The sequence below is a fragment of the Balaenoptera borealis genome, assembly GCF_965194805.1.
Source record: "Balaenoptera borealis genome assembly, chromosome: 6".
In the NCBI taxonomy this organism is placed as follows: domain Eukaryota; kingdom Metazoa; phylum Chordata; class Mammalia; order Artiodactyla; family Balaenopteridae; genus Balaenoptera; species Balaenoptera borealis.
Window position 1 is genome coordinate 78,786,390 of NC_138863.1, and position 21,917 is coordinate 78,808,306.

The 21,917-nt window shown below is 42.4% G+C and overlaps 1 protein-coding gene across 6 annotated transcripts in view; it reads left to right on the top strand.

Annotated features, from left to right (window-relative positions):
- The window catches only part of CACNB4 (calcium voltage-gated channel auxiliary subunit beta 4), a gene marked incomplete at its 5' end in the record, with an annotated part of 250,477 nt that overhangs the window by 98,094 nt on the left and 130,466 nt on the right, over window positions 1-21,917 (top strand). For 2 of the 6 annotated variants that reach the window (XM_082395769.1, XM_082395770.1), the window contains one exon: window positions 16,914-17,073. The exons of 2 other annotated variants lie outside the window; for them this stretch is intronic. In XM_082395769.1, coding sequence (XP_082251895.1) covers window positions 17,068-17,073 — 6 coding nt within the window. Of the gene's footprint in view, window positions 1-9,659; window positions 14,987-16,913; window positions 17,074-21,917 lie in introns of those variants that run through there. 2 more of the 6 variants (XM_082395768.1, XM_082395767.1) reach the window with 2 other exon arrangements.

A 21,917-nucleotide genomic window follows, 5' to 3' on the forward strand; every position in this document is an offset into this window, starting at 1 on the left:
CTCTAAGCGTTTCTGTCCTGAGGCTTTTTTGAGGATGCTGTCCATGGCAGAAACAATCCAAAGGCTGGCAAAGTGGCCCCTGGAGAGAGAGGAACAGAATGAAACAGAGTGTTCACTTTGCTTCTCTGAACTCAACTGTGCCCAGAGATGAAAGCACCCCCCTGAGCTGTAGTAGTAAACCATAAAGAATATTCATGGCCATATAAAGATTTAATTTTTGAAGTTGAAATAGCCTATTCATCATTGTCAGTTAATTTGTACCAAGAGCCCAAGGTGGTTGGCATGGTAATACTGATACTTTGGGGACTTTATCTGCAGAACAGATAAAATAATTCATTTGGACTCACATTTTACCTAATTTTGAAAATCTGTCCCTTACTTTTCTTATTGGAAAATTGGACTGACTTTTCCACTTATGGATTTGTCAAGGACATGAGTTTACTCCTCCACCCTGACCCAACAGTGTAAGTACTGGTTCTCAGCGCTTAACTTGGTCCTCTCCTGCCATCTCTTCCTTCCAGAATGGTTTCTCTCTGGTGGTAGGGGATGACCACTTTTAGCATCTGAGAGGGAAGGAAACAATCTCTGAAACAATTCTTTTTTTTTTTTTTTAATAAATTTATTTATTTATTTATTTATTTATTTTTGGCTGTGTTGGGTCTTCGTTTCTGTGCGAGGGCTTTCTCCAGTTGTGGTGAGCGGGGGCCACTCTTCATCGCGGTGCGCGGGCCTCTCACTGTCGCGGCCTCTTGTTGTAGAGCACGGCTCCAGACACGCAGGCTCAGTAGTTGTGGCGCACGGGCTTAGTTGCTCCGCGGCATGTGGGATCTTCCCAGACCAGGGCTCGAACCTGTGTCCCCTGCATCGGCAGGCAGACTCTCAACCACTGTGCCACCAGGGAAGCCCCTCTGAAACAATTCTTGCAGAGATTCTTGTGCTGTTCAATTTGTGAACCCCCAGTAGGGGTTCAGGCTCCAAACAATGCTAGGAGAGTCTGGGCCTAGGCTGTTCTAATACTAGTATTTTCCAGCCAAATGGGGTTTACCAGAGTTGATATGGAGGAAACTTTCCCTTCTAACATCAGAACTTCTTTTTTCCCCCATATTTCCCCCCATTATTGTGTTAGCTACCCTAGCTCTGTGAGATGAGGGCACTTCCTAAGCCCAGGTTATATCAGGGTGACGAGTTCGCTAGGCCATGTGACACCAGTATCAACAGGCATAGACTGTTCGAGTATGATGCTTAATTGTGTGAAGGGGAGTAATTGGTTGTTTAGAGATTGGAGTGGGATTGTGGGTGTGTCCAAGGGTCAGCTGGATTTCATATTTCGGTAAACATCAACATAAATCAGTAAATAATATCAACACTTATCCCTGGCCCATAGAATACAGGCAGAGGCTCTCCTTGAGTTGAAGAAGGTGCCATTTTGGAAATTCACACCAGATGTTTATCCTATCTGCTGTGTAAATACTTCTGCCAAGTACTGGGTATATGAACAAATGGTACATCAGTATTTAGATTACTTTTTTTTCATGTGAAACGAGGTCATTCTTAGAAATGAGACTAAGAGGTATGGGAAACGAGGTCATTCTTAGAAATGAGACTAAGAGGTATGGGCAATATTATGTCACTCGGTAGAAGTAGATCTCACAGGATCCTAAGTTGCCTTATGGATGTAAGGCAAGCACCATAGAATAAAATGACAGTTTAGAGCATGATGCTCTTCATCTTATGCCTGAAGAGCACATGCAGTAGCTTATTCACCTGACAGGTGAGACATTTAACTGTTTAGTCTTAACTCAGTGGTCTTCTCATTCAGTTGCCTACTAAAATGGCATTGGAATTTTTAGAAAATATAGATGATAGAACCTCTACTGAGTTTGAGTTTCTAGAGTGTAAATCGATTGTAAAAAAGATCCACAGGTGATTCTGGTCCTCTGCTGTTGCTGAGAGCCATTGCCGCAGATACTATTTTCATAAGACTTTCCAAAAAGAGACTGGAGACAAGAACATCACAGTCTCTGTTATTTGAATGTGAAAATTCCTCATTCAGAGACAGTAAATTTGCCATGCTTATGAAAAAGTGCCATATTATATATATTTCACATGTATATGTTTATTAGCAAAAAATGCAATTTAAAGCAACAGTGAAATGCCACTTTTTCTGTATCAAATTAACAGATAAAAAAAATTAGAATGTTAGGTCTCCCATTTGCCCCATTGCTGATGAGGGCTAAGACCTAGGACTTCGTATCAAACTAGTAAGTATGTAAATTGGTAGACTGTTTCTCTACAGCATTTGGCAATGTGAGGCTTAAAATGTTCATAGACTTTGACCCAAGAATATCTGGAATCTAGACAAAGAAAATAATCTGAATTACAGACTAATATGATATAAGAGCAAAACAATGGGAACTGCCTAGTATATTCATATGATGCAATATTATATAATTGTAATAGGTTGTTTATGAGAAGTTTTTAGTAATGTGAGAAAATGTTTGTGCTGTTATAGTTAAGAGAACACAAAAGTTTACATATAGCATGTTCTAAATGTAAAATAGAAGGCATGCAGAGAATGATACCAAAGTATTAATAGTAATCATGTTTCAGTAGTAAGACTCCATATTTTTATTCTTGTCTTTGTATTTTTCTGAATTTTGCAAGTTTTCCACAATACCACTTTTTAAAAAAAAATTTTAATAGATCTTTATTGGAGTATAATTGCTTCACAATACTGTGTTAGCTGATATTGTACAACAAAGCAAATCAGCCATATGCATACACATGTTCCCATATCCCCTCCCTCTTGAGCCTCCCTCCTATCCTCCCTATCCCACCCCTCTAGGTCATCGCAGAGCACCGTGCCGATCTCCCTGTGCTATGCTGCTGCTCCCCACCAGCCAACTATTTTACATTCGGTAGTGTATATATGTCGATGCTACTCTCACTTCGCCCAAGCTTCGTCTTCCCACCCCATGTCCTCAAGTCTGTTTTCTATGTCTACCTTTTTATTCCTCCCCTGCAACTAGGTTCATCAGTACCATTTTTTTTTCTTAGATTCCATATATATGCGTTAGCATACAATATTTGTTTTTCTCTTTCTGACTTACTTCACTCTGTATGACAGACTCTAGGTCCATCCACCTCACTACAAATAACTCAATTTCCTTTCTTTTTATGGCTGAGTAATATTCCATTGTATATATGTCCCACATCTTCTTTATCCATTTATCTGTCAATGGGTATTTAAGTTGGTTCCATGTCCCAGCTATTGTAAATAGTGCTGCAATGAACATTGGGGTGCATGTGTCTTTTTGAATTATGGTTTTCTCAGGGTATATGCCCAGTAGTGGGATTGCTGGGTCGTATGGTAGTTCTATTTTTAGTTTTTTAGGGAACCTCCATACTGTTCTCCATAGTGGCTGTATCAATTTACATTCTCACCAACAGTGCAGGAGGGTTCCCTTTTCACCACACCCTTTCCAGCATTTATTGTTTCTAGATTTTTTGATAACGGCCATTCTGACCGGCATAAGGTGATACCTCTTTGTAGTTTTGACTTGCATTTGTCTAATAGTTAGTCATGTTGAGCGTCTTTTCATGTGCCTGTTGGCCATCTGTATGTCTTCCTTGGTGAAATGTGTATTTAGGTCTTCTGCCCATTTTTTAACTGGATTGTTTGTTTTTTTGATATTGAGCTCCATGAGCTGTTTGCATATTTTGGAGATTAATCCTTTGTCTGTTGTTTCATTTGCAAATATTTTCTCCCATTCTGAGGGTTGTCTTTTTGTCTCGTTTATGGTTTCCTTTGCTGTGCAAAAGCTTTTAAGTTTAATTAAGTCCCATTAAAAACAAAAATTTTGTGGAAGAATTGGCAGTGGAAGGTCTCATAAGATAGAGAGTTGATTTGCAAAGGGATGATTTGTGGAAAATTTCAGTAGACTACAAAAATGCTTAAGTTGGTTTCAAGCATAAGAAACAGCAGGAATCTGGATTATAAGCACATGTTTTGGGGAAAGTGTAATGAGTGGATGAAATAAGGATAAAGTGAGAAAGATGTTGTAAAGTAGAGATGGCAGTAGACAAGTAGATGGAGAACAAATACCATGAAAAATATATTTTACTCTCTTCTTTTATGGTTTTAGAGTTGTGTGTTGTTAGGACACTTTCCCATGCTTTCTAAGCCTTCAGCTCTCTCTGATTATTTTATATTCATTAAGTTTATGGTTAAATGAAGTAAACACAACCAACAAGAGCTAAAAGTGAGAGGAAATGAATGACTCTACTGGCTATGAAGTTAGCTTGCTCATCCCTTCTCTTCCTGGACCTTTTATTCTTCTCCCCCAAGTTTTAGTGATTGATTTGCTTGATTGAAGATAGGATGATGATATCTGAAGCTGTTATTTTGGTTCACATCTTACTGTTCTAGTAGGTATCTTTTTCAAGAGTGAGCCTTTATTAGTTGAGGCCCACAGGCCATCTTCCTGACATTGTCTTTTAGTTCAGTTCTTTCATGGAAAGCTTTAAAGGTACCTGGCAGGGAAAAACTCTTAATTTCATTAAGTTGGGTAAATCTGAACATTTACTCATAACATTCTTTTCCTAATGCTGGCAGATAGTACTTTGAGATCTGTAACAATGTGTTTATGAACCACCCCCCCCCTTATTTTCTGGAATGAACTATTACTGTCTGTTAGTATCTCTTTCATGGCATGTAAACATATCCAAATTATGTTACAAAGGCTGTTCCATGTTCATGTGATCCATAGGTTTAAATGGTTAGACAGCCCAAGAAACCTCTGGAACATGAAGATTTGACATTATTCGCAGATTAACAAGTTACTCATTTATTATCTTGTAGTGTTTTATATTTATTTAATTTGATGGTTGAAAGAGTAACTTAGAGGGGCTATGAGAAATAATTTGTTTTAAACTACTGTTTTTGAAAATTGTGATATTATTGCCTTTCCCATTTAAAAGAAAATAGATTTATAAGGTGTACAAGACAAGAGGGTCATTTCTGAACCCTCTCACACAAGGTTCAAAAATACAGTGAGTTGGGGTGCCGTAAGGTACATGGCACCTAAATATTTATTTGGATATTGCTATTTTTAATTTTCAGTCTATCTTAAACATTTGAGAAATCACTTTCTGTAATTAAAAACGCATTGCCAAACAACTTTAAAAAACCGTGTGTGTGTGTGTGTGTGTGTGTGTGTGTGTGTGTGTGTGACCAGTCTGTATGCTTAGTTTGTTTATGCTTTTGGATTTATGAAACATGCCTCCAGATACAATGGATTATCGATAATTTTTCCACATTCTCCTCTATTTTCTATCAATACAAATGTATACTATTTTTTTTAATTATTTTTCCCCAAATTCATACAATTTTCTATGGAGATGATTGTTATTTTCCTTGAATATTTAATGCAGGAATCACTTCTGAGAATTGGAATTTAGATCAAGTAACTCAGCTTGTTTCCATTTGTGTCTCTCGGGGAAAGGCTTTGGACTTAGTGCTCTAACTTATTTTCCATCCAGTACTGCAAAGAAAATGACCAGGTTAGGAACTAGGAGAAATTATATTGAAAATCTTCATGAGGAAATCCTTATGGACTTTGCTAAAAAGTGGTGAATATTTTTCTCTTTGTAGTGGTCTACTTCAATTTAAAAACCCAATCGAGTTGAAGATTTTCTTTGAACTCATTTGAGCTTTGAAAAAGCAGTATAAAATTGGCAATTTATATGTGTTTTTAGCTTACCAACATTTGGGGTTTTTCCTAATCTTTGGTTTTAGAAAATAAACAGACTTACTGCGGCTAAACATTTACGTAACAGTGTCTGTTTTTAATGGGGATGGAGGGGGTGGGGGTGAGGATTTGTTGTAACCGATCACCATCTTGGTTTTGTTAGCATTTTGTGAAAAAAGAATTAGAAGATATGCCACAACCTAGAGAGAGACCTTTTTCTGAGTCCAGTGCCTACCTTATGGACGTTTTTTTTCTGATTGCCTTCTTCTTGTTCCAATGACCTCCATCTTAGTTACTTTTGCAGCTGGCATTAGTTAATAGAAGCTGCTTTAACAAAGAGATCCCCAGGTAAAGATGTGTCTTTCTCTTTCACCCAGCAGTGTAGGAGAGCAGTCCAGGACAGCAGAGTAGCCCTCTTCACAGGTCATTTACTGACTCAACTTTCTTTAGCTCTAATAACTCTTCATTGTCCTTCTGTCTGGTGGACATTGGCTCATCAGCGCACATCCAAAGGAATGGGGAAGAGAGTGTGAGGGCAATCAGTATCCTTTCAAGGATGTAAGGTGTAAATTGGATACATTACTTTCACTCACACTCTGTTGGCAAGACCAGGGTCACATCTCACTGCAAGGGAGGCTGTGAAATGTAGTTTGTAGTTGGAGAGTCATATGCCTTGCTAAAATTGGGGGTGGAATAGGGTTTATTGCTAAAAGGAAGGAATGGACAATGGAATCTAGGGCTGTTAGTCATCTTGGCCATATAGAATAATAAAGAAGTCAAAGCTTGGCAGTGTGCACCAAAACCGCCCGCCCTTCCTTCCTTCCTGCTTACTGGGTTGCAGAAGCTAAAAACTATCAACCGGAAGCTCAAGACCAGTCCATTGCCTGAGGCAATCCTACTCAAGTCTAGCAGCATTTTGTAAAGCTTTAGGTCTCCCTGCAGGTGGGACCTAGAATGAGGATTGCTGCTCTAAACTCTGTATTTTGCAGTTAGTCAGATTCCCCTATTTCCCTGTTGAGGGTCTAGGATGCCTGGTGCCTAAGGCAGCATGAGATACGATAGAACTTGAAACACAAGGTCCTCTCAGGACTATGTTCTGTTGTGGCGGTCACCTATGTCATACTAGCTTATTCGCCTTTTCCCAATGTAGTTATTGAACTTCTACTTTGCAGTTATTGTGATAGGCACTGGGTTAGAGAGGGGTATGTAAGATGAATAAGACATAGTTCCTGCCTTTGAGGGGTACAGAGTCTGGCACTCTTTTCCATAGGGAAATAGGAGTTTCTCCGAAAATATGTTCTAAGGCAACAATGTTTTGGGAAACACCCTGGGACCCCAATGCTACCATCCACTCATCATTCACCAGTATCCCTTCTGCCCATAGATTCCACTCAAGAAAAGCCTCTGCTGTTGACACAAGTCCGGCTCACACCTGAGTTCCTACACTCCTTTCCATCTTGTGGTTTGTTTTCTAAATCTATAGCAGCCCTAAAATTGACCTCACAGATTCCTGGCTCATTCCCTTCTCTGTTGATTCCCTCTAAGATCTCAAACATCTACTAGACTAGACTGCATGGATTATGATGGAGGCAGTGTCATCAGGGCTCAAAATGTGGGTTTTCTTTTCATGTTGGTCATTCACTTTCTGCATCCAGTATTTATTGAGACTCTTCTATGGAATGAAGCATTTAGGGTGCAAAGCTGAGTAAGACATGGTTCTTGCTTGAGTTGTTCATCTTGTAGCAGAAGAAACAGGTCTGCTGGATGAATTACACACTATTATGTGGTAGGCCCATTAGTAGAAGTCTAGGAGCATAGAGGGCTCCGGGGGTATAGAATGAGTGTGTGATTGTCTGAGGGAACTGGGGAAAGGCTCAGTGACATTTACCTCGGACCTTCAAGAAAATGAATTCACTACTTAGAAAAAGTTGAGGGTGTGGTGTTCCCAGACAGAGGGAACATTGTGTGCAGAGGTATGAAGGTATGAAAGATTATGGGGTCTTCTCTCCATCACCCCCCCCAAAAAATTCCATCAACACATTATATAAATTGTTTTTTTTTTTAAATAAAGGCATTGTTAAAACAACACCTCTATGTCACACCTAGATTATTTAATTTGTAAGAATCTGAATCTGAACAACTCTCACCCAGTCAGGGCATGAAGACAATTTGTTGAGGACCCTCTAGGGATGTTCGTATTGTGGGTTTTCTTAGCTCTAAAAAATATCCACATTTCGTTTTGTGAGCTTTTTTTGTTGTTGTTAGTCACTGCACTGTTTTGGCAGCCCAAGTGCAGAAGTGGCCAAGAGTTCAGGGCCACTGTGAGTTATTCGCATATTTATTTAAAGCCGTGTGTGTGCAAGGCACTGTGCTCGGCAGCGGGCATATGTGGCGAGAAGCTACCGGACTCCTTTTTCCATGGAACTCACATTCTGGAGACAGATGTTAATTCATCAGCTTCACTAATGCGTGTTCATGGGGGCGTGGTGGTGGGAGGGGTGGGGCTTTAGGCAAAGGTCTCAGACTAGACAGAGCCCAGTGGTGGGAGCGGGTGTGATGGGGGTGTCCGAGAAGGGGAGGCTGGCTCTAGAGGAGAGAGGGAAGGAGTCAGAGGTGCAAAATGAGGGCTGTGAGGCGAGAGATGCTGAGGCCATATGCTAGACCACGTTAAAGGTTTGAGTCTTCGCTGTGAGAGCAACGGGAAACCTCAGAAGGTTTCAAATAGGAGCTGACATGATCTGATTTCTGTTTGGAGGAGATACTAGGTACTTAGTAAGAATTCATGGATGTTTATTGGATGACCGAATGGATCTGTAAAAAAGAAACAAAAACAACAACAACAACAAAAAACATGTTATCAAATCAAAGAGAAAAACTCCCCCAGGGAGAGAAAAACCTGAATTTCTACCTCAAAGCAGTAACAAAATAGAAAATAACCTTTCATACATTTTACATTGAAAAAAAAGGAAACTGTTTACTCTTTATAGCAAATTAGGAATCTTTGGAAAATGGTTTGCCCATGGCCGTGTAGTAAGTTGGTGGCCGATTCATTTCTGCCCTGTTCCCTGCGTGAAATTGATCCCTTCCTTCCTCCTTTCCTGCTTCTCCTGCTGAAGCTTTGCAGATAAAGGAATCAAGTGCCTCTCCAGCTCTCCTCAGAGCTTCTCCAAATGTGAGAGCTCTGATTGCAGCCATCTCCTCGGTTCGGTTTCTGTCTGAAGGATCTCCGTGCGGCTCCCCAGAGGATACAGTTGCTCATCTTCGAGTTCCTGGCCTCTAAAGTAGTGCAGAGTGGTCAGCAATTGAAAGTGTAATGATTAAATTAGCATTGATCATATGAGCTAAATGATGTATAGGCGACGGGGAGGAGACCAGCTGGACTCGTCTCCTCAGCCCCTTTTGGCAGAAGCATGGAAAATAAAGCTGTGTAAAGTTAATGAAAATTGTGGCTGCGTGGAGTGTTTTTGCCGAGAGATTGGCATTTTTTTTTTTAACAGAAATTTCAGAAAGCAAGAGATTTCTGAGTAATACGTCAATCACGGGGAGGGATCTGTCATTTTCTGGCAAGTGAATAGGCCATGGGAATTTTTTTTACCTTACCTACACTCACTCTTTTATGAATTATGAAGTATTATTTTTTCCCGGAGCCATCAAGAGTGGCAGAGAGGAGGAAAAACGAGTCCACAGATTCATTCTTCCTTTGAGTGTCTCTAGGGTTTTTTGTCTCTGCCTTTTTATCCCTGTCTCTGTTTCTCTTTCTCACTGTCCTCTTGCCTCCTCGGTGAGAACCAGTCGTAGCATGTGTTACAGGTTTTTCGCGGGGATGCTTTCTTGGCAGTGGGTTGTGACAGGCTGGGGCAGCCAAGGAGTGGCTGGTGGAGGTGAGGGAAGTCAGAATTCTAGTTTGGGGAGAGGCCGGGCCGTCGGGAAGGTCAGGTGCGCGTGCTGCGCCTATCCCGGGGCACATGGGAAGGATGCGGAGCTCGGGGGGGTGGCTGAAGGGTTGAGGTGTCGTCAGGCCAAGGAGGCCTGGGTGTCCCTGCCAGCTTCAGCATAAGGAGCAGTCAGCCTAGCCAGATGAAGCAGGTAGGCAGCCGGGAGGAGGTTGGCATGAAGGTGAGTAGGGCAGGGGGAGGCAGGATGCTGGTCTCAGCTCTGCTGGCTGAGACCAGGGACCCAGGTGGAGATTGAGAGGACCAGGCCGGCATCAGGGGCAGCAGGGATGAGGAATCCCACCGCAGAGGCAAAGGGCACCAAGGCCAGAGCCCAGAGATGAGAAGAAGCAACTGATGCTTGTGCAGCCTCGAGTTTGTACCACACATCGTTCTGAGCACTTTCTTATATCAAGGCTTTTAATCTTGCACGATAATCTTGGGGTAATCCTCATTTTACAAAGGAGGAGATGGAAGGCAAAGAAAGGCAAAGTAGCTCACTGAGTGTCATCCAGCTGGAAAGAGGCACCATGAGGATATGCAGGCAGTCTGGCTCCAGAGTCCCTCCTCTTAACTAGCCTGCTCTGAAGAATGCCTGTGACGCCGCTCCTGGGAGTACCATTCACACGAATTGCAGTGCATGGGGGCCCTCGGAGCTGCGCGATGTAGGCGGCCCTGATTCCACACTACTCCCTTTAAAAAAAGACTGATTCTTCTCTCTACCTTATGATGTGCCAGGCGCTTTCTGTGTACCTTTCATACATTGACTCATGAAGTCCAGAACTCTTTTTACCTCCATTACAGATGAGGCACAGAGAGACGTAAGGATACACCTGCCTAGGCAGTTAGGTCTACATTCAAACTCGGAGGACTACTAAAAGGGCAATCAATTTGTAGAGTTTTGTTTCGTTTTGTTTTGTTTTCACTCTTTTGTCTGCCCTGCCGGTACCACCTGTCTGAAGCATGTCAGGGGGGAAACAGGGGTTACAATATTAACGTGCAAAATGCCACATATGTTTCTAGAGGCAAACAAGTGTATATCTGTGCTTGCAGAAGAGAAGAGGGAGAAAATCATCTAGTACACTTGGCCACTTAGAAAAACTTAAAAACAAAGAGCAAAATAATCCCCAAGGTTAAATTGGCAGGCAGAGACCTTGGGCTCGTGTTCTAGTCCATAGAGCCAATGAGAGTCCAAACACTGTTCTTTTGTCTCTTCCCTGACCTCTCAGAGTCCTGCTGCAGAACACATAACTCCACTGGCTTAGAAAGTTAAATTCTGGAGAAATCTGTAGGGGGAAATTAGATAGCAAAATTTCCTTTTGTTTCCAAATCTGTACCAATTGTCTAGATCACAGCTATCTAAAACTCAAAGCTAATCAGCTGATTCTTGGCTTTTCTCTCCCTCTTCCCCTCCCTTTCCAAACAAATGGAAAAGAGAAATGCTTGTCCTTTGTATTCCACCGTCAAATCCATGGGTGTGCTGTACCACAAAGCCCAGCCCAGGTAAGAAAAAGCAACTCCATGTCCCTAAGTTTGAAGTCAACAAAAACTAGCTGAATGTTGCCTTGAGCTGCAGAAGAGAGCTTCCCTGATTTGTTGAGGACCACACCATTCCCTCCACTGAACTGAGCTCAGTGAGACGTTTGTCAACTTGCAAGAATAACCTCTATACGGAGAATCACGTGGAATTTAGAGAATAGAATCACACAAACAATGCCTTTTCATAAGGTCTTTTGACTTTGAACTGTTGATCATGGTGAGAGATGACTTGAAAGGAAACAGTCAGCAGGGCACCCTCAAAATGGGAAGACGCCTTTGGGGGCTGTGTAGTTTTGGAGGCTACTCAGGGGTGAGAGGTGGGCAGGTTATGGGGAAACACTGATGCAAGGTGACCCAGGAGCTTTTCAGACTGATCCTCATTGTAGCTGGAAATAGAAGTAGACCAGGGGAGGGTTGGTTTCTCTTTCATCCTCTCAATCAATCACTTAACTGGAGAACTCTTCAAACCAAAACTAAGACAGTGCCAATCCCTCACTTGATGTTCGCCTCTTGTTGCAGTGAAATATGACACCCTTGAAATTTGGCCCTCAGAACTTAGACCTGATAGGATATCAAGGCCCTTTCACCAGAAGCTAGGGACTTGAGATGATCTGAAACAGGCCCAGGAAGCTCCCAGGGACCTCTCGCTACTTCTCAGCCAGCTCTCAGTTCAGAGAATCTTGGGACAGGAATGGTCAGTTCCAAGAGCCTCTTGGAGTTCGAGTTCACTTTTCTGGGAACTCCTCAGAGCTCCTTTGGGGAAGTCCAGACTGAGTCTCTCACTGGCTGCCTCTGGAACTCTGGGATCAGCCCGAGCATTGGGTTGAGACCTTTTCGTGACCTGTACGTGCAATGCTTATTCTTTGGAGATCCAAACACTAGGGGCCGACTCCCCAATCTATTCATTGATTTTCAGTTGTCAGCTTGTGGGTGACCAAATAGCTTGCGATTAGACAGTTTTTAGAATGAAAGGAGTGGGAAAAATAGGGGTTTTCCCATCAAAGTGACCCCCCCCCTTTCATTTTACCAAATTCCTCCCGGGAATACACCCACTGCTCCTCATTCCTTATCTTGAAAACCCCCTCAAGAAGGAGCAGGGAAGGAACACTTAAGTATAGAAAATTATGGCTTTGAATACATCAGTTTAACCTTTCTGGGTATTAAAATGAGGGCTGGATTAGGGGACCTCTGGGGTTCTCCCACCTCTAACAATTTGCTCAGCATTTTTCTAACCTGGGAAACAGGCAGAGCCAGGCTGCCGCTGCTTTGCATCTGTTCTTAGTCCTTGAGGGGTTTGGGTGTAGGGCTGCTGGGAGTAACCACAAGCTACTTTGCTTCACCCAATGCTCCCTCCTGACCGCCGATCCTGAGTTATCTTCCTTGCTGCCTACATTCGTATATCACAAAACGAGCCCCTGCTCTTTAGAGACTTTCTTTAGACCCTTACACTGGCTGTTGGGAAATGCAGGAGAGGAATTGAGCCATGTACAGTTTTCCCAGTAGGGGTCAGTTGCTCTCATCTTGTTGGTGAATTATGGAAGTGAACGGCTTCTTCCCACCTGGCACCCCCTCAAATTTAGATTCCCATTTAAAGATATTCAGGAAATATCTATACTCTCAGTTGAAATAGTAAAATAAGGAAATGATCTGGAAAATCTAAGGAGAAAAAAGACCCTCTTGCCTTGATTTTCTGTTGATTCTGGCTAAAATATCACATGGCTGTAGTTTGAGAGTTAACTAAAATAACAGAATCTGATACAGGAATTTGAGCTTAGAAATCTTTTGGCCCAGTCCTCTTGCTTGATGGAGGGGAGAGCTGAGGTTAGCCTGGGAAATGACTTGCTCCAGGACACACAGTCATCAACAGGTCAGGCTGGCACTGGGTCTCTTTCTATGAAATCCTGCCAACTGTACCCATCCTCTTCTGCCATCCTCTTGGTGGCACAGATGACCTCCTGTATGAACCCTACCATTTTCAGGTGCTGAAGGACAGGTGAGTCCCTTTGGCATCTTTTATGTTTGAAAGGATTGATGCTGTTCCCAAAGTGTGCAGCTGTGATTGGAAGACCTTAGTGGGTCAATGCAGACCTGGAAGAACTGTGCTCGGCTCAGCAGTTGTAGCTCTCGTGTTGCTCTTTGCGACTCAGATTTGTCCCTTTAAGAGTTACGCTTTTCAGAGATACTGGCTAGAAGGACGGGCCTCATTTCCTGGGTCCAGGGCCAGACAGTTACTCCTGTGCTGAGTTCCCATGAACTGCAGCCAATGCCTTCCAGCTGACAAAGCAGGGTTGTCATTGGTAAGTGTTTATGTTGCGCTTTAGATTTGCAAAGTCCTTTCTCTGGGTTATTTCTTACCTCAATTTGGCAGGTGAAGAAACTGAAGCCCATAGAAGTGGTGACTGGTCCAGAGTCATCCGACCAATTAGTGGGGAAGCTGGGCTCAGCCTCTGAGTTTCTGGGTCATTGCTTTACCCCCGTGAGTCATGCAGCTTCTCTAGATTATGTTCGTTGCTCCTCACCAACTTCTTTTCTTTCCAAATTTAGCTGGCTTCTTTTACAGTGAGCTATGAAGCTCTTCTGTTTCAAAGCTGCAGTACCTTATTGGTTGACCAGGAAGCTGCAAGTATCTAGGTATGCTCCAGTGTGGCACCTGTCCTAGGTCAAACCGAGCTGTGGTGTGATGGGAACTGGGAAGGCAGTGGGACTTTTCTGATTGGGTTTTTGGAAAAAGATCAATGCCGCTTTAGGAATATTAAAGGTCTAAGCGTTGGGGAAAAGGGGATTTAAGCTAAAACGTTGGCTGTCGCTTAAAGGCGATTTAAAAAAAATATCAAGCTAAAAAGAAATGGACAATTTTGCATCTACATAAAGGCTTTTGAGAGTTTTTGGCTTCGTTCTCAAACTTCACTAGTTGGGTCACAGAGGTACCTTCTTGTCAGTGAGGCAGAGAGATTTCGGTGAGAATATCGAAAACTTTCACAGTAGAAATTCTTTTACAGTAGAAATTCCCACAAGAAATCTTACCATCTGTTTATTCTATTTTTCTTTTATCTTGGTTTTTAAAAAAATTTTAAATGACTTATTGCCTGTTTGACTTGAGTTGCATCTGTTAAGTACGGGTGTTGGATAGAGATGAGTATCTGTTCACCTGTCTTTACACAACATTCTCTGAAAAAAAAAGTCTCTGTTGCTCCCCATCCCCCTCCAATTGTGCGTTTCATTAAGAAGATGAGCAGCTGTGTTTAGAGCATTCAATCGCCTGCCTTTCCCAACGTACCAAGCAGCCTTTTAGATGTTGATGAGTGTTTGCTGCAGAACTATATGATCCAGACGAAACAGGAAGCAGCTGTCTGCTTGCTAGGGTGCTCTGAGCGGCCCTCCACTCACCGAGGGAACACTCTTCAGCTGACTGAAGCAGGGGAGCTGAGCCAATCAGAGGCTGCTTTCCTAGCTCAGTCACCAGTCTGTGGTTGAGGAAGGGTTCTGCTTTTTTATGCTCTGTTTGGGAAGGCAGATAAAATGCCAGGTCTGGACCGCCTCTGGGGATAACCTCACCCTGTGCGATGTGAATGAATAGCATCTTGCCTGGTAAATCCACAGCAGTTGATAAGGCAGGTGCAAGTCTTCCAAACAGGCCTTTTCTGTCTTTACCTCTAGCTGTGGCTTCTGTAGCAGTTTTGTTTTTGCCTTGATAGAGGTGCTCTGGATTATCAGACCTCCATGTATGACAATTTGTACCTGCATGGAATTGAAGACTCGGAGGCTGTAAGTATTTTCATAGATAGCTGATTTCCTCTCCCCTCCTCTTCCTCCTCCCACTAACGCCACCCCCCCCCCCCAACCCCTTATTTCTTAGGCAACGCAGGGAACATGGAGCTGAAAGCCAACATCATTCGGGTGCTGCTGTGTAAATGTTCTCTGTATAGTTTAGAGTTAACTGAAATAATTCTTTATTATATAATGTCTTGTCAAGCAAAAAAGAAATTAGGGTGATAGCAGAGGGATCTAAGGGTGTAGTCTGCCTGGATTTATACAATACTTGGTCCGCGTTTGATCTGACAAGGGATAACTGCTCCTTGCAGACCGGCTTAAACTATGCATAAAGTGCCTATGTTTTCCAATAGCAGGGTTCACAGAAAAGGCTCATTCATTATATAATACACATTGTATTGAGCTAGGGTGAAGGAAGTTCCTTAGCTGTAGCTGTATTATGTGCTTTCTGGCCAAACAAGCAGTGCAGATCTCCTGCTTCTTTGTTAAGGAAATCAGATGCAAAGGTTGTGGTCATATAACACCCCAGTGCAGAGGCAGGAAGTATGTCCCTGTACTCTACCCTGGAAGCCCGGAGTAGGCTCACTTGTGTTTTGGCTTAGAAAACTGGACTCCTTTCCCTCCGCAGGTGAGACTCATATAATGTATTAAAATCAGGATGAAGGTGGTTTTGAGAAATCCCTAAAATCATACCATCTGAATGCTAGCTTTTGAATCCAGGGTAAAGCTGATGACTGAATCTTTCTTTTACTATTGCTAGTGGTGGTTCTTGATTTTTTTCATCAATTATATAGAAACCTTGCAAGGTAGAATGATTCGGGATGGGAATGGGACCTGCTGTGCGGAGCCTGAATCTTCTGAGTGCAATGGCATACATGTTGCTACATTTGAAACAGGAATGTGTTATATAAGATTCTCTGGCTAAACCACCAAACAAACAGATTATAACACACAAAAAAAAACCCCTATGCTATACGTCAGTGCAGACGTATGTATCAAATGATGTGCTAGCCCTGAAAGATAGAAACCCTCTGTTCTGATGAGGCATCCCATTTTCCTGCCTGTCTGCGTGTGAGCTCTCACTCCAACTCTGTTTCTGCAAAGTCTCTCTGGTGTTGCCCAGCGTGCTCGTAAATTACCAGCCTGTCAGTTTACTGCAAGGGACTGTAGTCGGAAACGCGGTGGCTGAGATAGGGAAGGTCCACGTTGGCAAGCGGGGTGGGAGGATGGAAACGGCAAGTAGAGGAGTTGAGTGAACTGCTTCCCCGGCTTGGTTCTTCGGGAGGTCTGATTATTTCTCCTACCCCTTCTCTCCACACTCAGTTATGAAACATGTGATGCCTCATTGAATTGCAACTTTTCGACCCTTGGTTTTAGACTTAAGTGGATTGGACTTACTGCAGAATAAACCGGTGATGTGAGACACCGGCTGCTCTGACCAGAGTCGGCTAGGAATGAATGTATCCAGCACCTTGTTCTCCAGAACTGTGTACATTTCGGTTGCAGTGGTTCAGAGGGGAGCCATTATACGTATAAAAACGTGTTCTTTCCCCTCTTGGTCCAGCCTCCCAGGACGGCCGAGCTCTTGGGTGGGGTGGCAAGTGCCGAGTGCAGTGATTTGAGCCCGTGGCGGTAGTTGATGGCAGGTAGTGCTAGGTACTGCAGTGCTCTGCTCCCAGTGACTCAGTGGCGGCCAGCAGGCTGAGGTCCTCGGGGCTGTGTACGTCTGCAGAGGCAAGGCAGGTGGGAAACTTGAGGAAGGAAGAAAGGCACCTGGCCCATCCTTAGTTGAGAGAGAGTAGGGGAGGCTTTCTAATGGGTGGGATCGGAAGGGTGTCCCATAAATCAGAGGGGAAGGCAGAGGTGTTCGGAGGGGTGAACTGCCTTTGAATGCTCATTTGAGTTTATTTGTTTTTATAAGGAAGAATAATGTGATGTGTTACCCAAGATGGTGTGAACAAAGCTTCAAGCCAATGGAGAAGACTAGGCCTAAATAGCTGACCCGGTGAAGTGAAAAATAAAGCCACACCTGGAGAGCCACATCCTCAGCAGTCTTTCTCAATGCCAATGCATTTATGGCTGTAAGTGTGGGGTTTGCCCAGATCGAAGCTAAGCTCTCGGAACAGGTCTGGTGGATAGGTGTGGAGAGGCTTTTCTCAGACGCCCAGCTGCAGTCCGAGAATACACAGTCACTAAAAGCTGAGTACGGCGCTTCCTTTGGGGGGGCTGGGGAAGCCACCCACATGTGTCCCACCTCTCTGTGCTGTTGAAAATGTCTTCGTGGGGTGTGCGGGGTTTTACCTGTCATAAGTCATTCTATTCAGTGTGTTGACACAGTCAGCCTGTAATAAGATCATCTCGCCTGGGGACTGATATTTTTTATTCTGAATAAGAACAAAGTGTTATTGTACACTGTTAGCACCGCACCTCCCCGTAGCATGAGAGAGATTTTGGTACTGTGATGCGAGGCCTTTTCATAAGAATCTGGTCCAGAGGTAGATAGTCTACTCCGGGTACCCTAGATTTTTGCTGGTAACCTCTGTGTTTCACGTACTGCGTATATACAGGGAGAGGGGGACAGGAGTCGTGCTGCAACACACTCAAGTCTGGGCGTTTTAGACTTGAGTCCTTTGGAGCCTTTTTGGACGAGTCCGTTAACTTCTGCTCTGGTTTCTAGGAGGGTAGTTAAGTGTCAGCATCATTTAGATTTGCAAGGACGTACAAAAGACCTTTTGGTGTCCCATAGCAAGGCCCCGCACGGGAGTGGGAGGTTTCACACAGAATGTCACATCACTCCTTTTGTTGCCTTGACATGGATAATGGAGTGTGTGCTCCTGAGTGGGTCCACACCCAGCCCAGGTCAGTTACTTCCATCATGCACAGACTGTGACTATGTTGTCTTCTGTGGGAGGGTTGCCCCATTCCACCTTCCCCGCCTCCACTGGGTCTTCATGCAGCTCTTGATGGCCAAGATACTTTTCACTGGCTGAGCCCCCAATGTACACTATCTGTTTTTTATCTGATGCACAATTGATTTTGATAGATCTGCTCCTTGGTATACACATCTTATAAATGGATTCATTGTGTATTTTGACGTTTGTGAAATCACTGTAAGAACAGGTTTTTTCATTCAGCAGCGGTATTACACAAACAGTATGAGAGATGTTTTTATAGGGATAAATGGAAGAAGCAGATAAGTAGAAAAAGTTACCTAAAATCCACCCAGAGATAATTGCTGTTAACATATTACTGTGCATCCTTTCAGGCTGTCGTTGTACATGTATGTAAGTATGTCATTCTAAACCTGCTACTGTGTATTGCATTCTGTGAAGTCCTGTTCTCACTTGATAAGATATTGAGCACATGAGGACTAGACTGGCCTGTGCAGGAGACGCTTTGCAAAATATAAAGTTCCTACATGGACCTTCTGGAATTTTGAGCATTTTAAATGAAATACAGATTCTTAAGAGTATTTTGTAAAGGGAAGCCAGGCTTAACTGCACATTACATTAATAGCTGATTTCTCTGACACAATTTGTTCCTTTTCCAAATGCTTAAATCTGAATGTAGAGAGAGGGACCTGACCTTTTTCAATAAAAAAGATGATCAGATCATAATCCAAGGCATTTACTAGGGAGGGAAATATATTCTTGTAAATGTTTTCAATCACAGAAAGGAGCCATAGTATATTTATTAACACTATTAGAACTCTTAAAGTGAAGGTAAATTTTACAAAATCTAATGGGTACGTATATATTAAAGCACGTATGTAAATTTACATCTACTTACATATTATAAGGATAACTATATGTTAATTATTTAAACTATTCATTTTCTATAAGCTGTGTAACTATGTTTGTTTGCCTAAATGTCTGTGTACCCATAGGTGTACACACACTGTACACCCTCGTACATTCATGGACATTCACGTATAGATATGATCCATGCTTTGCTAATTCATGGTTAATGCTAAGTGGGAGATTTCTGCCATAGAACTTTTGGAGAAGGGAAACTAACTGCTTTTGACATAAAGATACCCAAGAGGGTTGAAAAGCAACACATCCCCAAGAGAATAAATGATTGCTACTTTCAAAGATTATAATAGAGTTATTAAATATGAAGATATGTCCTTGTGCTTGTTAGGAAGGAGGATAAATTTCAAACAGGAGGCTTTGTGTGTTTAGGGACCTTTGGAAAAACACTCTAGGGATAGTAAGGATTAGATTTCTTTTGGAAATGTTTAGACCAGAGGTCTTTATGGTTTGGTATATCAGAAGATCCCTTCTGGGGTTAAAAAGTCTTTCTGGCCTATTTCTAGAGAGTCAGGCCTGTTCTGTGAAAGACTCCATCACTGGCCAGAGAGGAAAACCAAATGCTGCTTATGTGTAATAAATTTGACTAAGAAAATCAACTTGTTTTACTCAGTTGAGCAATTTTGGTGTTTGTCCCGAGTCTGTTAAGTAAGTGGTGAACAGAACCTTCTCTTCAATCAATCAGTTCTTAGCAGTATATATTGAAATGATTTCTAGATGTAATTGTCGTGGAGCTAAAGAGAGAAATTCCTTAAATCTGGTCAGAACCCATGAATTTGCCTCTCCAAGGTCATCAGTCTTGCCTCTTTCTTGGTACTTCGCATTTTCGAGCGACAGAGGGAAGCATTAAGATTGATCCCCACCTTTCCTCAGGGGCTTCTGTATCTCCTTTCCTGCTCATGTTCTGCTTCCTATTCGATTACGATGAGTCAATCAGGACTTTAGAATGTGGTCTTCTGACTCTATGTGTACACAGTGAACATTACATTATTCTGTGGTGTAAGATGTTCTGTAGGAAAGTCTGCAATAATGATGAAAAAAACATGCTTTTAGGGTGAAGGTGAGGAGGCACCCCATTGCCTTAGCCCTTCCCTTTCCATCAGAGTTCAGCTTGGATCTTCTTTCTGTGTGGACAGTTCTCATCATTCAGTTCACCATCTGCCTTAAACATCCCTTACCTAGGTAAACTAAGCCACCCAAGGAGGACAGGAGACATAACTGAATGTGTTAAGTTGTGTTCTTTTTCTTCCCTCTCCCACTGGTCCTTTACAATAATCATCAAGTCATGAGCTTGATGATTTCCATGAAGCTAAGTTAAAAATTATACCAAGAAAGCTACGTAGATAGAGACTCTGTATGCTGATCTAAATCAGGCTGACTTAGGTGCCTGTAATGTGTTTGCATCGGGCTGCGCAGACAGTAAACGCAGCAACAGCTGTTACACTGCTACCCAAGGTGAGGCCACGTGGAGCAGGTGCCTGGGATCATACTTATTGAGGACGGAGCACTAGTAGTGTGCAAACCCAGGAGAGTTTACAGTTCACATAAAATAATGGGAAGCCGATTGGGAGCTGTAGATTTTTATACCTTGGACTTTGAACTTTTTAGGACTTTGAAGAGTCTGTGATAAAACTGTGCAGCCCAGACAAAAGGAAGGTGACCCAGATAGCTCACATGGCAGTTTTTAAGATCTAAATAGACCAATCCTTGTTCTCACTATACATTTATGTATTCTTTTATAGCATAAATATGTGGTTTGAGCAATAAATACTTTTCTCTCTCTTAAATGGTGCCACAATATCAGTACTTCCTATATCCTATTTTTTTCTTTTGCATCTGTTCTCAGAAATATTGAAAAGTCTCACATTTAAAACAGGATGTTTTGAATTTGCTTTCATTCCCTTTTCATTCAAGGGAATTGATCTAAGATCGTACATCTTAACATGAATATTGGCAGCTGCCAATTATTCAGGAGCTTGATTGTGTAGTTTGTGAATAACGTAGTCCTCTTATTTTGCCTTTTTTGTTCCTATTATTCTGTAATCCCTCTCTTCTTTTTAGTTTGAGCATCGTATAGGAAAAAGAATCTGACCTCCAGTGTTATTATTCTATTAGCAGATTTGTTGAAAAGTTCAGTGAGTGATAAGGTTGTAATTAAAAGTATCTCTTGGGGCTTCCCTGGTGGCTCAGTGGTTAAGAATCCGCCTGCCAATGCAGGGGACACGGGTTCGAGCCCTGGTCTGGGAAGATCCCACATGCCGCAGAGCAACTAAGCCCGTGTGCCACAACTACTGAGCCTGCACTCTAGAGCCCAAGCTCACTGCAACTAGAGAAAGCCTGCGTGCAGCAACAAAGACCCAACGCAGCCAAAAGTAAATAAATAAAATAAATTAATTAAAAGTATCTCTCAACCATTTTTAACCTCCATAAAACTTAAAAAAATTTATCTTCTACCGAACATGGCTATGAGCTGAGAAAATGTCAGGTTTACTTTTTGTGTTTTGTATTATGAAACATGTGTATGTGGTGTACTAGGATTGTGATTAAAAACAGAGACTCAGTCAAGATTGTCAGGGATTAAGTCCTGGCTTTTCACTTCCTAGCTTGTGGCCCTGGGTACGTCTTAAATTTTCTGGGCCTCAGTTTCCATATCCCCGAAGTGTCAGTGATAATGGAACCTGCATCTGGGGTGGTTTTGAAAATTAAATTAGTTAATATTTGTAAAGCTCTTAAAACATATACTGTAAGTGTTTTCTGCTATTATTATTGTACATATAATGAATATACTTATGCTTTTGGGACCTAAACATACTCCTTCCTTGGCAGGTTTTAATATTCCCACCAAATCCTGTGGTTTATTTTCAGAGTACTTGCATGGCTTTTGACAGTGATTTCCAAAAATATTATAGTAGTTGACAGGTGAAAATATGCACTAATCCCCTAAGGCCTCATGATTGGTTGATTGGTTTGTTGTGTTTTCAGAAGAGGGGGTGGTAGCGCATAATTGCTGGGAGTTGGAGGTTTTGGTCTTTGCCACTTACTAGCAGTGGCCTTGAGCAAGTCATGTAATCCCTCTAATCCTCAATATTTCCTCCTATAAAACAAAGAGGTTT